Source organism: Plectropomus leopardus, chromosome 8 (assembly GCF_008729295.1).
Source record: "Plectropomus leopardus isolate mb chromosome 8, YSFRI_Pleo_2.0, whole genome shotgun sequence".
Lineage (NCBI taxonomy): Eukaryota > Metazoa > Chordata > Actinopteri > Perciformes > Serranidae > Plectropomus > Plectropomus leopardus.
This window is the reverse complement of record NC_056470.1, coordinates 25,508,184-25,524,893: the sequence shown is the minus strand read 5'-3', so window position 1 is coordinate 25,524,893 and position 16,710 is coordinate 25,508,184. Positions and strand designations below refer to the sequence as shown.

Sequence of the window (16,710 nt, the reverse complement as noted above, 5' to 3'; positions counted from 1 at the left end):
GCTGTTGTGTTTTGTGTCTCAGGACCGTGATTTCTGAATCCCCAGCTGATGGTGAGACTTCTCAGTTCTTGGCTAAACAAGACATACTGTGGAAAGGTTTCCTAAACATGCTCACTGTGGCCAAGTTTGTCAGCAAAGCGTATCTGGTTTCAGGATCTGCTGAAATTGTCAAAGAGGTAAAGTAATGCACACTAATAACATTTATTATATCAAAAAGCTCTTCCATTGTCATCAGTTAAATCGCCAAAGATATGAAGTGAGTTTCTTTTTTACTTCTTGTGTTTAGGATCTACCTGATACAATACAAATTGGAGGACGAATCCTTCCTCAAACAGTGTGGGACTATGTTGCAAAACTAAAGACCTCTGTTACAAAGGCAAGCAGTAGATTTAGTATTCCTTTCTGTCTTGTACAGTAATACTGAAAATCTATTAATATTTTACATGTTATTGTTTTTTTCATGCTTTATCAGGAGTTATGTGTGATCCGCTTTCACCCTGCAACAGAGGAGGAAGAAGTGGCCTATGTCTCCCTGTTTTCCTATTTCAGCAGCAGAGGTCGTTTTGGTGTGGTCGCCAATGGTTGCCGTTCCATCAAGGATGTATACCTTGTCCCACTCAGTGCAAAGGAATCAATCCCATCCATACTACAACCTCTTGAAGGACCAGGTGTGATAATGCTTTAACTACCAATTATGGTCTTGCATGATAAGTGTAAGTTATTGAGCTTGGGCAAGCACCTATATCAGCACCTTCAAATTTCAAGAATAACAAACTAGATTGAGGCTGCTTCTCAACACATTAATCTTTTATCTGTTTTAATAATGTAAGGGGGTTCATTATGTCAGAATGTGGGAGAAAGCTGGGGTGCTGTTTCATCTAGCAAAGAAAAATTATATAAAATGTAAAAATGTGGTTATTATGCTAATATGTTATGTATATACCTATGTTTTGCAGAATAGGCACATCCTGGGCCACATAGGCTTGAGCACAGGAGTCTAAACCCCTTAAGGGTGTTGGGAAATAAAATTTGCTATTTGAATAATGGCTTGCCAATTTTCAGTAGTTTAAACTTGTTCTAATGTTTATTTTCTTTCTTTTTCGCAGGGCTTGAAAAAAACAGACCCAATCTCCTTCTGGGTCTGGCCGTCATCCAGAAGTCAAAACGTCCAGGAGGCTTGCCTCAAGAGATTGAAGAGAAAAGACCCAAAGTTCATTTGTCCAAAGACCCTATGTGGATCCCAAAGCCCCCAGCTCTTTATGGGTCTGACAAGTTGGAGGTATTCCAACCCTATGATCCAGAGACTCCTGCTAGCACCACCCCACCTTGCTCTCCTCCTTGCCCTGGATCACCATCAGACTCTTCCTCCTCTGGCTCAGTTACCATACCATCTCGACTGACTGCAATCAAATCAAACCCTCCCTCTTCCACCTCAACTGCTTCCACTCAGTCCACCTCTAATAGGATCTCTGACAAAAACCCCACATCAGCATCCAGTAACAACTCACCACTGCGGACTATTTTGAAAAGTTTGTTTGGCAATAAGCAGTCTGAGTCTGTGGCCTCTTCTGATGGAAGCTCCACAACAACAGTTAGTGATAAGAAGGTCCCAGTGTTTTCTCAGGTGTCTGGATCAATGGTAGATCCAATTGTTCAACAGTATGGACAGAAATCAAAAGTCAAAAAAATAGAAGACAAAGAGGAGAATGACTTTGACCGACCATATGACCCAGAAGAGGAGTATGATCCAGGAATGGGATATGGAATGGCTGCTCCTCAGTGCATAGAACAAATCAAGGCAGATGGCCCAAAAACATCAAGGATTGTAGACGATGATGTTGCCTATGATCCAGAGGACGACACTATCTTTGCAGATATTCAAAGTGATAATACTGTGAAAAAGCCTCCTGTTCAAACTCAAACATCAGATTCTTCACCATGCCCAACCCCAGTATCCACCCAGACTGTAACACCAGCTCCCACATCCTCTCCAGCCCAAACCTCCACCCCAGCTGGCACATTGCAGAACATTCCTACAGGCACTGTGGTTGTTTCAGCTGCAACACTAACTGAACAACAGCGGATGCTTGAGGAGCTCAATAAGCAGATTGAAGAGCAAAAACGGCAGTTGAAGGAACAGGAAGAGGCACTGCGTCAACAGAGAGAGGCGGTGGGTATGTTCATGGCACACTTTTCTGTTTCTGATTCCTTGATGTCGCCACCACAAAAATCTTTGCCTCTCAGTCAACTGTCAGAAACAAAAGACAAGACCAACAACCTTACAGAGACTCCCAAGAGTTCAAACATGGATTCACAAATTGTTAAGCGGGAGGACGCAACTGCCATCCCTAAATCAGAAAATGATACAGATACTGTTACAGAGAAAGATCAAACACAGGGAAATGTTAAGGAAAGTGACAAGTATTCCTCTGCTGGAGAGATTGCAGATTCTGACGTAGCTTATGATCCAGAGGATGAATCACTTTTCAATGAAATTCAAGATGATGTGTTTCAGAGTGGCAGTATAAAGACTCGTGATTCCTCTTTGTCTAGAACAGGGCATAGTGCCAGCCGCAAAGGCACTTCTCAGAATTCACACCATAGTAGAAAGCGAAAGCTCTCACCAAAGAAGCGGAGTCATCGTGAAAGGGACCGCCATAAAAGTCCTTCAAAGAGATCACAGCAGCGTTCACCTTCACATTCCCGGAGATGTAGAGAAAGGGATAGAAACAAGAGAAGTGACAGAGACAGGTCAAGGCATAGAGCTAGAGAGCAGTCTGAGCACCACGGTCGCCACCGAAAAGAGCATACTACACGCCGCCATTCTCATGGGCGTAGAAGATCCCCATCAACTCCTAGAAAAAAAGATTCTGGGTCCTTTTCACCAAAACAGCACAGAGGACCTTCCCCTGAAGTCCTCGAGAAATCGAAGCCTATTAGTGTTGTGTGTAATGCTTTAGACTCTTCAGACTCTGTTGTTGGAGAACTTGTAGAAGGTAATACACCATCATTTACCTCGGTTACTATTAAAAATGAACCTGATGGACATCAGCTAAAAAGCAATCTTGGTAAGAGTGTTGATAAAGCTCTTTCTTCCTGTTCACACGAACTTCTTCACAGTGTGAAGCTTGGGACTTCAGAACCACTAAAATCCCAGGAGCTTCAAAAAACTTCAGTCAGCCACAATGACACAGGCAGTGTTTCTTTTACACAAGTGGATAAACCCTCTCAACAGGAAACTCTGTTCTTAGACAAACTTGACAGTACAATTCCTCTAAGAGAAATTGACCCTCCTATTCGAGATTCTCCCCAGAGCCCTGATCCAGAGCCACAGTTTTTGAAACCTAGCAGCACAGAAAAGAGTGACTCTGTAAAGATTGATGAAATCAGAGAATCTGGGATGCATACCTCAGGATCAGACACAAAAGAACTTGGACAAAGGGGACCACACATAGATCCTAGAGAAACAGGAATTAGATTCCTGGGGACTAGTATAAGAGGTCGAGGCATGAAAGGCTTAAGTGCCAACATTTGGGGTCTTGAATCACAGACACAAGACCTATCTGGTATGCCAGGAATGATCCCAGATGTAAAGGGTTCAGGCCCTGATATGAGACATAGGGAACCAGAAGTTAGAGAACAAATGCCTGTACCAACAGTTAAGGATTCAGATATGGGAGAATCAGGCCCACAGAGCGAAAGGAGAGATCCAGTCATGAAGAGCCCTTCATCATATATACCTGGGCCTGATGTAAGGGGCACAAGGGGGCCTTTATCAGCTGTGTACCATCCAAGTCCTGAAAACCCAGATTGCAGGCTAGATGTGATGGAAATGGCGAGAGATCAATCTTTTAAGGGTCAACAGATAGAAGGCATGGTGCAAGATATGATAGGAAGAGGTAAAGGCCAAAACAGTAGGGGTGAAAGTCCACATGCTGGGGTTAGGGTATCTCCTATGAGGAGTAGAGGTGTTAGAGATCAAAGCACAGGTATAATGAGACCAGATCCATCTTTTAGGGGTTCAGAAGGAGTTCAAAGGCAACCAAAGCATGATGGCAGTCCAATTTTAGAGGAGATGCCCCCCCAAAAAAGGGGTTTTCAGGCACATGGGAGAGATGAAGATTTGAGCAGGGTGGGGAGTGGTAAAGAAAGGAGTTTAGATCCAAACACAACTACAGGTTCAGAGGGCAGAGTTTTAAGGGCAAATAGAATATCTCCAGCAATGACAGATAAGAGGTGGGGCCTACAAAGAGGGGAAGAAGTTCCCATGAGAGGACCAGGGCCAGACAGAAGTTATGAAAGTGGTGGGTCTAACATTTCCCACATTGGTCAACACAGTAGTGGGCCTAGAGAACATTTCAAGGAGCCATGTCCCAGTATTAGGGCTGAAAGGAGTGTGCATGGCCCTGATGTAAGAGAATTAGAAACTATTAATGAATTAAGGAGGCCAGATATGGCAGAACGAAGTTATATGGGACCTGGTCAAGATATAGGTGGTACAAGTGGTTCAGATAAAAGGGGTGATGGTATGGAAAACATTACAAATCCAGATTGGAGAGGTCAAGGACCAGGTGTTGTTTGTCCTGATATCAGGGATCAGAGGAGTCAAAATAAAGGCTTTGGTCCACAAATGAGTGGTCCAAATTGGAGTGACCCAAGATCAGACATAAGAGATGACTGGAGAGGGCCAGATAGGAGAGTATCTGATCAAGTCAGAGGAGGGCCATTTATACCAGATGAATGGGGAGTCCATCAGGCTAATAGGAGAAGTTCAAACATGGAGAGCCAGGCACCTGACAGGAGAGGTGCTGGAGACTCTGAAAGACCAGGGTTTGAAGTGACTGGTCTAAACATAGAAGACTTTAGGCATGACAGGAGAGGACCAGGCGTTCCAGATGGCATCAGACCAGAACCTGAGAAGACTGATCTAGAACCTAGCATGCAGGGACCAATGGTTCCACACTTTGTGCGACCGGAACTTGAAAGGAAAGGACTAGATACAAAGGGTCTGGGGCCTAACAGGAGAGGGCCTGGGGGTCCATATTTCAGAGGTCTGGGACCTGAGAGAAAGGGTCCACCCATGGAGGGTCTAGGATCTGGCTTAAGAGGACCAGGAGGTCCAGAAATCAAGGGGCCGTGGCCTGATAGAAAAGATCCTGATATGGAGGGTACAGGGTATGAAAGAAGAGGACCAGAAGATAAAGATGTCTGGGAACATGGGCCTGCAGCTATGGAGGGTCTTGTGCCTGACAGGCGAGGACCTGGAGTTCCAGATTTCAGAGGACCAGGACCTGAAAGCAGAGGTCCAGCTATGGAGCATGCTTTACCTGCCAGAAGAGGACCTGGAGGCCCAGATTTCAGACGACTAGGACCTGAAAGGAGAGGTCCAGAGATGGAGGGCCCTGGGCCTGACAGAAGAGAAGCTGGGGGTCCAGATTTCAGGGGACAAGGACCTGAAAGGAGAGGTCCACCTATGGATGGCCCTGGGCTTGACAGGAGAGGACCTGGAGGTCCAGATTTTAGAGGACCAGGACCTGAGAGGAGAGGTTTATCTATGGAGCGTCATGATAGAGGAGGTCTGGCAATGGAGGCTCCAGGACCTGACAGAAGAGGACCTGGAGGTCCAGAATTCAGACGACCAGGACCTGAGAGGAGAGGTTCATCTATGGAGCGTCATGAAAGGAGAGGTGCAGTTATGGAGGGTCCTGGACCTGATAGGAGAGGACCTGGAGGTCCAGATTTCAGAGGACCATGGCCTGAGAGGAGAGGTTTATCGTTGGAACATCTTGAAAGGAGAGGTCCAGCTATGGAGGATCCTGGGCCTGATAGGAGAGGACCTGGAGGTTCAGCTTTCAGGGGACCAGGCCCCGAAAGGAGAGGTCCATCTATGGAGGATCTTGGGCCTGATTGGAGTGGACCCGGGGGTCCAGATTTCAGGGGAACTGGGCCTGAAAGGAGAAGCACACCTATGGAGGGTCCTTGGCCTGACAGGAGAAGGCCTGGAGGTCCAGATTTCAGAGGTCCAGGGCCTGAAAGGAGAAGTTTATCTATGGAGCACACCGAAAGGAGAGGTCTAGAGTCTTCAGGATCTGACAGAAGAGGATCAGGAGGTCCAGATTTCAGTGGAGTAGGACCTGATAGGATTGATCCTGATATGGACACTCAAGAGCCTGACAAGAGAGGACCAAGACATCTAGAATTCCATGGACCAGGGCCTGAAAGGAGAGGTCTAGCCATGGATGGACCAGGACCTTTTAGGAGAGAACCAGTAGCCCCAGATTGTGGTCCTGGGTCAGACTTAACAGGAATGGTGCCTGAAAGAACTGGTCCAGAAGCCACAGGACCTCACAGTAGAGGACAGAGAGGATCACACTTCAGGGGCCCTGGACCAGAGAGTGGACACCCAAATATTGAGGGCCCAGTGCCTGAAAGGAGAGGTACAGACATCAGGGGACCAAGGCCTGACAGACCATTTTCCAGTATAGAGGGTCCAGGGCCTCACAGGAGAGTGCCGGGAGGTCCAGGCATGAGGAGGCCCAATACAGACCCAAACAGAGAAGGCCTAGGGCCTGACAGGAGAGGACTCGAAGATCCAAATTTCAGAGGTTCTATGTCAGAGAGAATACCTCCAGAAATGGAGGGAACTGAAAACAACTGGAGCTTTCCAGGTGGCCCACAGTTCAGGGGTCCTAATCCAGAAAGAAGACCTTCAGATATGGAGGGCCCAGAGTCTGATAGGAAAGGTCCACACTTCAAAGGAGTAAGACCTGAAAGAACTTTTTTGGAGGGTCCAGGGCCTGATAGGAAATGTCCAAGAGGTCCTGATTTTAGAATACCAGGTTACGAAAGTAGAGGTCCAGATATTGAGGGCCCTGATCCTGATAGGCAAGAGCCAGGAGGCCCAGGCTTCAGAGAGCTTCGGGATGAAAGGATAGGTCCAGATATGGAGGGCCCAGGACCAGACTGGAGAAGATCAGGTGGCCCAGACTTTAAAGCCCCAGGCATCAGGCAGAAAGGTCCAAATACAGAAGGTCTAAGACATAGAAAAGATGACTGGGGAATTGCTGACTTTAGAGGGTCAGAACCTATCCATATGAACCCAGATTCAGAGAGCCAAAGACCTGATAGAACAGGTAGAAACTTGAGAGGTTCAAGACCTGTAAGAGGAAACAGAGGACTAGGGCCAGATAGGAGCAGTCTAACCCGGGGAGAAAGATGGAAAGGGCCGGATTACAGGGGCTCTGAAACTGAAAGAAGAGGCACAGACACAGAGGAACAATGGTCAGATGGAAGAGGGCCCGATATGGATTCTGTAGAAAATGGAAGAGAATGTTCAAGTGATGATTGGGAAAGGCATGGTAACAGGGGTCCAGGCCCCATCCAAGAAGGTCCTGGTGACCAGGTTGAAGAATATAGTAGGTATGTTCCTCCTAGAGAGTGGAGAGGCCCTGGATGTAGGGGACCAAGGGTCATGCAGGAAAGGCCAAATATGCCATTTCGGGGGCATTTGAGAGGTCCAGGAGATGATTGGAGTGGCCCTAATTTCAGGCGTCCAGGGCCTGTCCAAGGTAACCCAGACATGGTATGCCCTGGGCCTGTTAGGGAAGGACCTGGAAATGATAGAGGGAGGGCAAGGCCAAACAGAAGGGGACCTGGACCATTTAGGAGAGGTTTAGGAATGAGAGAATTAGGATCAGATATGAGACAGGGTCCAGATATAGGGAATGAATGGAAGCAGTCAGACTTCAGGGGTAATATGAGAGGGCCAAACACGGAAGGACCCGAGGCTCATGAGGGCGCTCCAGACTTAATAAAGTCAGGCCACAACAGGAGAGGATTTGAAATGGAGGGTCTTGATAGAAGAGGCCCAAGAGGTCCCAATTTAAGAGGATCAGTGCCTGAAAACAGAAATTCAATCATTGATGGTAAAACAGATATGAGGGGACCAGCACCTGAATATTCAGATATAAGACATAGGCCTAGAAAGTGGGATACAAACACTGAGGGCCCTGAGTTTGATGGAGGCGGTCTAGGCATAATGGGCTCAGGGTTAGACTCAAGGAAGTCTGAGCCAATCATGATGGATGACATAAAAGGGTCAGATATAAGGGGCCCAGGGTGTGATAGCAGAGGGTCAGACATGACAACATCATCTCATTTCAATAGCCCTCATCAATTTATGAGATTTAAATGCCCTACTGATCCACATTCTGCTCTGTACAATGGACCCCAAGGTCTATATCAAAACAGTGGAGAAAAGTCATGCTCCCGTTTTGACAATCTACAAAATCAACAGGCTTTAAAGCCCCAGAGACAGAGAGCTGCCTTACTTCCCACTCCTACAGGTCTTATGCGTTTCCCAAATCGTATGTCTAACATTCCTGATGTCTTCAGCCCAAAACGAGTACAAATGGGTCACCCAACAGACAGGGAGTGGAGAAGAAGTAGACCAGTGAGTCAAGAAAGAGAATTGGTTAAAGGACAAAGTCAGGAGCAGGAGAGAAGTCCCGCTGGTAAAATAAGCACCACTGCAGATAAAGGCAGAGGGGATGGAGAAAATGGGAAGAAAACTGAAGTGGCCAATGAAACGGATAAACAAGGTGTATGTGTATTAGAAACTAAAACCAATCAAAGTATGGATAGTGATGGAAATAAAAGCAATGTTCAGCCAACTTAGAAATAGGATAAAGATCATGACGCATTGACCCCTTAAGACAGTAAAGTTAGATAAGGTAAACTTGCAAAAAGGCTTAGTATCAAGGAGGTACTATAGCATAACACACACTGAATGTATTTTTCTCAAGGAAAGTGGTTGTCCGTGTCTTATTGAAATTACAACAAGATCTACAGGCAAAGCCTGTGTGAAAGATCAGACATTGTAGCTTGATATGAAAAAGCTCAGAGGCACCCTTTTATGTTGTAGTTTGTCTTGTATTCAAAGTATATACATTTATTTTTGTTATTTGAATATGACTAAATGCCTCTTAAATTTAATCAAACACTTGTAAATTCAACCCGATGTGCATTTCTAGTTGGACATAGTCAGAAGTGTTTTGTACAGAAAATGTTATGTTATTTTGTTTCCTTTTTTTCTTTCTTTTTTTTTAACACAGCCATAGTGTTAGTACTGTAGCCTTAATCTGGCCTTTGTGTTCTGCTGATGAAGAAAATGGCTTGTTTCATTGTTCTCTTACAATGCAAGAGGTCAATAAAATGACATATACCTTTTTTTAAAAAAATATTTAGTCTGATCTTGTCATTAATATCTGGAATTGTTTGATTGCTATAAGAGTAGTGCCCAAATCTGTAACTTCAAAACACAAACCCCATATTACAGCTCATAGTCACTGCTGTTACTTTTGTGGTAATAAATTAAGCTCTGGCTTATATTTTTAGAGGTACAACTAAAAAGTCCTCTGCAGAGGTTAATGACACATTTTAGTGGTTCAAATTTGCCAGAGACCAGTCTCTTCAGAAGCCATATATAAAAGATATAACAGTACATCATGATTGTATTACAGAGTGGTGCAAGGCAAGAACCTCAACTTTGAAATAATTTTAATAAGTTTCACAATTTAAAATGTATATATGTGATTAATATGCCCAATTGTTTAAGTCTATTTCACATTCTTAAATAAAAGTAAAAATACCACTATGTAAGAGTACTCCATAGAAAGTTGAAAATGTAAAAATGTTCTTTACGTAAAAGAACAATAAGGGGAACTTACTCAGAAGTTAACATACAAAATGTCTATGCCAGCAGTGCTATTGGATTGCTAACACTAATGCATTCATGTGTCATTAGAATTTTAATGCTAATTTTTACTACTCTTTTTGTTAGGTCATTTATCACAATTCACAATGGTTTATACAAATATCATATATTTTGTACATAAAATGTATAGTTGTATAATGAATGTAGATGAGTATAAAGTACAATATCTGTCTATGAAATGTACTATAGTAGAATTACAAAGTAGCATGAAATATGGACACTAGAACAAGTACAGTATTTGAATAAATTTACTTTGTTACATTCTGTCAGTGAATATATCAATTTGAATGGTCACTGTTAAACACAAAGAACAGTACATTCATTGTTATTTATTGCTTTTGAGAAATATTGACCAGTCTGTTGAGTTTAACCTTAACATTGGGTAATTTACGTATAACAAACACCTTTTTATTAGTTTTCCAGTTTCTTAAAGGGCCTTTTTGTGACAAGCAGACAGTTTCAGCAAGAGAAAGGGAAAAAAGAAAAAGTCCTTGGAAAAACATCTATGCTAATAGAGGATTTTGACTCTGGCTGTAGCAATATTATACAGTATAAATCCTCCACAGTCACCAGTAGTACTTGTGTTTTACCAAAGGGGGGCGACAGCATTCAAATGAATCTTCACTACACCATCAAGGATCCCATCATCAAGGATCACAGTATCCACCAAGGAGTTGATTTTGAGCTGGCTTTGGCAGTTGCAATGATGGAGTGCAACTACGTACACAGACTCAAATACTGCACTTTAAATTTTGAGTTAATATAAGATAATATTGTGTTACTTAAAGACATTATGAAATACAATATTTACAAATTTAATCAATAAATATGTAGTGTTCTACAGTCTGCTGCGGCATTCAACACATGTAGGAATCACACAGCAGTTAATTTTCTCTCTCTGTACATCTGTCCTCATTGTCTTGTCTAATGTCATAGCCTACATACATGGTATTGTCAGTGGGATGAAGTGTAGCCTGTGTTTCTACAATGTATTTTGTAGAGGAGCACTTTTTTCAGATTATCTTTGCTCCTGTAAAATGACAAATGAACTCAAAAGTCCAGTGGTATTGTAGATTTTTTGGGATATTTTCAAATATATTTTGACATATGATATCTCAGTGGTGGAATAACTACTCAGATATTTTACTTAAAATGGCAGTTTAAATAATATAAATATAGCATTTAATATAAAATGCCTAAAATTAATATTTCATAAAAAGAGGGGGAGTGGGTGAAAATAGAAGAAGGAATATTAAGAATATAATAAATACATTTGATAGATGAATAACATATATAAATACAATATATAAATTATTCAAAATAGACTTATGTTAGTGTTCAAGTAAAAATAAAACACATATGGGTTCATAAAACCATAAAATGATAAGTGCTATAAGTATCCAGCCATAAAAAACTAAGGGTTTGGGTCAGGTTTAGATATGGGGGAACACATATCGATGGGGAAACAGTCTTCCACACAACACCGGTCCCAGGTCAAAAAAGTTTGGACACCCCTGATTTAAAATAATCTGAATCTTGAACTGTGACAGTCACACACTGTAATGTCCATAAAATGAACATCAAAGTGCTGCAAAATCATGGCATCATAAAACTGTAAATAGAAAAACCATGAAACAATTTATAAATAATATTTTTTAAAGATCTAAACCACACTAACCTGTTAATTTTAAAGCAGGAATATGTTGAAATGATTACATTTCTTTGTAGAATTTACAAATTACTGTTTTTTTTAACAGAAAGAAAGCATATCACATTTTACAAATGCATATGTTATGCTTTACAGATAATTATTTAGCCTACAAGTGGATTTTTACAGTGGATTTTAAAACATCTGATTGCTACATTTGAATAATCCATAAAACGTTCCTGTTGATGTTCACTCTAAAAATTAATAACGTTTTTTTTGGCATAAATATCATGACATTGACAAAAAAAAAGTTATTTTACCAGCCAACAACAGCTATTTGAAATGGAAACAAAAATAATTTTGATTTTATAATGTGTAGAATTTCAATTACTGATTTAATTTGAGGGTTTTTATGAAAAATGTGACTATTGACGGAATTGCAGAAATGTTATTTTTGTTTTTCCAAATAGACAATGTAAATTATACAGTTTTAAAACATTGTTATTACAACAGTTTTAAATTGTCAAACTTACGGGTTGTTCTGTAAAGCTGTTTACTGTTCAATATATTTCTTGCCATTTTTCCGTAAAAACAACGGATTTTTTAATTTAATTTTATTTTATTTTACTTTATTTTATTTTTTACAGTGCGGAGTGTAACCGCATCCGGGAGTTTAACACCAACGTCAGCTACCAACCGCGGCATCGCGCTAACAACTGACATAAAAGTAAGTGAAAGACTCAAAAATATGACTAAATTAACATATTAACAGTAAAACACGTGTAAATTAGACGGCCTTTGTATGATAATTGAAAATGTTTGCAACTATTTTCAGTCTTAAGATGGCGACGTTTTACTCAGATTTTCACGTTAGCCTACATCAATGTCTTTTCAAATGTGCTAAATTAGCTTCAAGCTCCTCCTTCGCTAATGCAAAGTCACGAGCTAACGTTAGCGTTTGTATTTAGCTAAGGACAATTTGTCCACGACTGACAGCTGTCCCGAAGTTGTGGACAGTTTGTTTAATGTTAGTATTTATTGTTTTAATTTGTTTAGGCTAAGGTAAGCCACAGTTTCGTTCATTTTAATAACGTTACACAGGCGAGTTAGCGTCCATGCTATACAAGTTAGCTGAAGTAGGCTACATAGGCTAGGACTAGCTTTATACAGGGTGACTGCAGGTTCTTACAAAATCTTAAAATGGCTTTACATCCATTTTTATAAATATCACTCTAATAATCATAGTTCTGCATGAAACCTACCTCTGCACGGGACAACATAAACATTACTAACCTTTATATTAACATGCAATGCTTGAATAAAAATAAAATTATCAAAAAATCGGACTTAAATTTGTTTAAAAATGGTCTTGAATAGGTCTTAAGGAAAGCATTAAGTGTAAGTGTCTGATACACACCCTGTTTATAATCTGTTCAACTGTAAACCTAAGTAATAATTATTTTTCTTGATCTCTGTTCCATCTCTAGAGTTAGGGATGTCATCCTTTCCCTCAGTGTGCAAAACCCTCCATGTATCACCTTCATCCAGGGAACATGTTTGTGATCCTGTTGGGTTGATTTTCAGCCAAGGTGGATGTTTAACACACGATCATGGGCAGATGTTGGGACCTGAGCTCGGTCTAATGGAGATGTCAGAGTCTGAATATTCACACTTTCAGCACCTCATCCAGGCACACGTGGAGGCACACAATGCCACTTCAAATTTGCCAGATGCCAGATCCCAACCCTCTACAGAGATGGTGAAAGACACCATTGTGATTTCCCCCTTGTCGTCAACTCAAGCTATTGACCTGTCATCTTCAACTGATGATCACAGTCTGGTGATGCCAGGAGAAAAGACACCAACGTCTTACGGAGAGGTCCCAAGTTTTGTGCTGGCCAGAGTCAGGGGTGAAGACAGCCCGACTGGACCACCTACCAACTGCTCACAAAAGAGACCCATATCGGCTGCTAGAGTTTGCTTGGTGAAAAGGTTTGACACCATGTGTGCTGACGCCTCAAGCCAGCAGGATACTCAGTCTGCAGTTCTCAGCAAGTAGGTGACAGTCACTGATATGGTGTATTGCTGTTTGTTTGTAAATATAGCCCCATATTACTTTTTTTTTATTTACAGAATTTGCTAAATCTTTCTTGCTGTGTTTCAGTTCTTTGACAACACTTCAGCAGTCTGCAGAAGCTCAAGAAGCAGTCAGACAACTTCAGTTGCAAAAGTGGATGAAAACTGACAGGGTAAATCCTTTTGAGGTTTCCACCACATTATTAGGGACTGTATTTAACCCAGTCACCCATGAACAAGTACGATGAAAGAAATTATCACAATGCACTTTGCTTTTCTTTCTGTTTTGCCCTCAGGTGATTGGCCACATGCCTCACATTGTTGAACCTAACAAACAGAGACTGATCATCCCCAATGGTATCTTATTTAATTTCTGCCCAGAGAGGGTTTTCACAAAAACTCACTACACAAGTGGCAGCAACTCAACAGGGGAGCAGCAGTTGGACACCATAGGAAGTAATGATCAATACTCTAAACATAATGTTTTTTCAAAAGTTGTAGTTCTTTGTTCCTGTTAGTGTCTTAACTTAGTCTTGTGTTTGTCATAGATGATGTGGCAATACCCACTGCCTCTGGGAAGCATGGTGGCACACACGGCCCTCAACCTGTCAAGGCTGCTCCAGCTGCCCCAGACTCTGCTGGAGAATCAAGGAGCAGCACCAGCAAAAGAGCTCGATCTCATATGTTGCTTATCCAACGCAGGGAGAGGCACAACAGTAAGGAGAGGGAACGCAGGTGAGCAGCCAGCTGAAGGTGTCTCTTTACCCTCTACAATTTGTGGCATGGTCTTATGAAATATTTCATTAATGCACTTTTTATTCACAACTTGATGTTTTAATGCTGGCCTATAGTCACTTGGAGTGTCATAAAATATTTGTTTAAAAATATTTTGGATTGCTGTATTCCTTAGTCTTGTGTAATAGTAAATCCGTAATGTAAGGATTGGCTGAGTGGTGGAGGAAAAACACATGGAGGCCAGGGTACTCTTCTCCCAGTCTTTATTTTATTTGTAATTTACATAACACCAAAAAGCATTTCAGTTTGGTTTTGGTAAGGCTGTGAAAAACTACATACAAAAAGGAACAAATAACAACTAAAAACCCCTAAAATAAACTTAAAAAAACTTCTTCAAAAGAACAAAAGGGAAACCAGTCAACAAAGAAAAGTGAGGTTAGGCCCATGGTTGTTAGGTAGCTAGCAGCAAGCTGCTGCTCAGCCCTGACAAAATGTAGCAAAACTTTAGTTTTAACTTAAGATGGTGATGCATTAATTTCAATGGAAATCAATTCAAATGCACTTTATTGGCATGGGATTAATATGTTTACATTGCTAAACCAAATGTGAAATAAAAAACAAACATTGTACATACAATAAATACATAAAATTTAAATATTTTTGCTTATTCTCATAACATAGAGCAGCATATAGCTACAGTTGACCCTTTGAAACCTGAGCGCACTGGCCTGATTTCTTTCAAAAACATGGGAGGGTGGAGAGCAACTTAACAAGAAATGAAATAAATGAAAAAGAAAGAAAAGTAAATATAGAAATTAAACAAAAAAAACCCCAAGACAGTGGTCTTAAGAAAGTGCTGTAAAAGTCTATATTTTTTTTCTTTAACATAATTTAAATATATAGTTAGGAGAAATTTTTTGCAGGCCAGATACTTTTTTGGGGGGGACATTTGTCACCAAAAGTTGCTCAGTATATTTTTCTTGTTTTTAAAAAATTCAAACAATTTTCTCAGGTTTTAGACTTTTAAATGCTAGTGAAAGGCATCTGAATGCAGTACATTAAAACTGATCCAGGTGTTAAAGGGTTAATTTGCCTTTTAGTAACACACCTGACTGAAGCGACTCTTATATTCCAGGTGGTGCAGAGGACAGACCCGACACACAAAGTCAGCAGTCAGAGGATTAACATCCTGTTAGTCACCCTTTTATACTAATAATACAGAGTTGTTTTGTCTTGGCACAGGAAGAGGATTCGTTCGTACTGTGATGAGCTGAACATGCTTGTGCCATTCTGTGAGTCAGATACAGACAAAGTCACCACCCTAAAGTGGACCACTACCTTCCTCAGATACATCAGTGAAACATATGGAAATGCATTCAGACAGGTAAGTTGCATTTCATTAAACCGTTGATGAATGTAAACAGTTTGTCTCTATTATCCTGCAACTGTGAATTAATTGAGACTTAAAACCTGGAGCTGGAAGATAAGAGCTTAATTACATTGCCTCCTGCTGCCTGAGTAATATGACTTTATGACTTTGGTTAGTTAGAGTTCAAATTAAATTCTTCTTACTTTTACAGGATAAAATCATATACAATTTATTATTGTACTGTGATGGATTATGTAGTGTTACAGCCTATGGAAATGAATACAATCCACCACATCATGCTGTCTGTGCGCAACACCACCACCACCTGGAGGAAAAGAGAGGAGCAGTCTAAATAGACAGACTTGAGATAATATAGTATTGGTACTACCTGTCATTAATTACTGTAATTTGCTACTGTTTGCATTTACAGGAGTTTCAAAAGACGTTCACTAATGGAAAGAGACACGTCCTTAAATCCAGCCTTTCTTTAGGCCAGTTCCAAGTCTCCCTAGAGATGGATGAGACACTGAGCACTCCTCATGTGGTAGAGCAATGACCATGTTGTCTAATTTTAATTTCACATTTAAGCTTGGTGTCCCCAGAAGTCTGGCTGTGGGTTAGGTCAACATGTTGTAAAATTTTATAAGACAAAAAGTTTCCTTTTGAGAGGAGCTTTGCTTCCAGCTGACAACATCAAAATGGTTTAAAAAATGTTTTCAGTGTTACATCTCAGCACCACACTGCAAAGTGTATGAGTAATAATAATAATAAAATGTTATTTATATAGCACCTTTCACACATGAAATGCAGCTCAAAGTGCCATTTCTTGTCTTTTATGGCTTTTTCCACCTTTAGAGCCATCTTGTGGTTGTTGAGTCATACACAGATGGCACTGTTTCCCTTTGAAAACAGCTGAGATAGTGCTCTTTGCTATCATTCATTAAAAAAAATAATTATATGTTGTCCTTTAATGTGGTTCAAATTTTATTTTCATCAAATCTTTTTAAAAGTTGTTTACATTGTTCATACAATATGTTCAGTTTTTTTTTAAATTTATTCTTTAATTATATATTTAAGTGTTTTGCACGGTGTTGGTATTTTTTGGAT

The 16,710-nt window shown here is 40.9% G+C and overlaps 2 protein-coding genes across 2 annotated transcripts in view; both read left to right on the top strand.

Annotated features, from left to right (window-relative positions):
- The window catches only part of LOC121946467, a 33,795-nt gene extending 24,556 nt beyond the window's left edge, over nt 1-9,239 (top strand). Inside the window, exons 14-17 of the mRNA XM_042491030.1 lie at nt 23-176; nt 287-376; nt 473-668; nt 1,107-9,239. Coding sequence (XP_042346964.1) covers nt 23-176; nt 287-376; nt 473-668; nt 1,107-8,677 — 8,011 coding nt within the window. The 3' untranslated portion in view covers nt 8,678-9,239. The remainder of the gene's footprint in view (nt 1-22; nt 177-286; nt 377-472; nt 669-1,106) is intronic.
- Nucleotides 9,240-12,414: 3,175 nt separating this feature from the next.
- LOC121946873 lies at nt 12,415-16,386 on the top strand. The gene is made up of 7 exons (XM_042491678.1): nt 12,415-12,485; nt 12,911-13,478; nt 13,588-13,672; nt 13,796-13,955; nt 14,048-14,234; nt 15,477-15,618; nt 16,034-16,386. The coding sequence occupies exons 2-7, from the start codon at nt 12,919-12,921 to the stop codon at nt 16,157-16,159; spliced, it is 1,260 nt and encodes a 419-aa protein (XP_042347612.1). The 5' UTR covers nt 12,415-12,485; nt 12,911-12,918; the 3' UTR covers nt 16,160-16,386.
- Nucleotides 16,387-16,710: the final 324 nt, after the last annotated feature.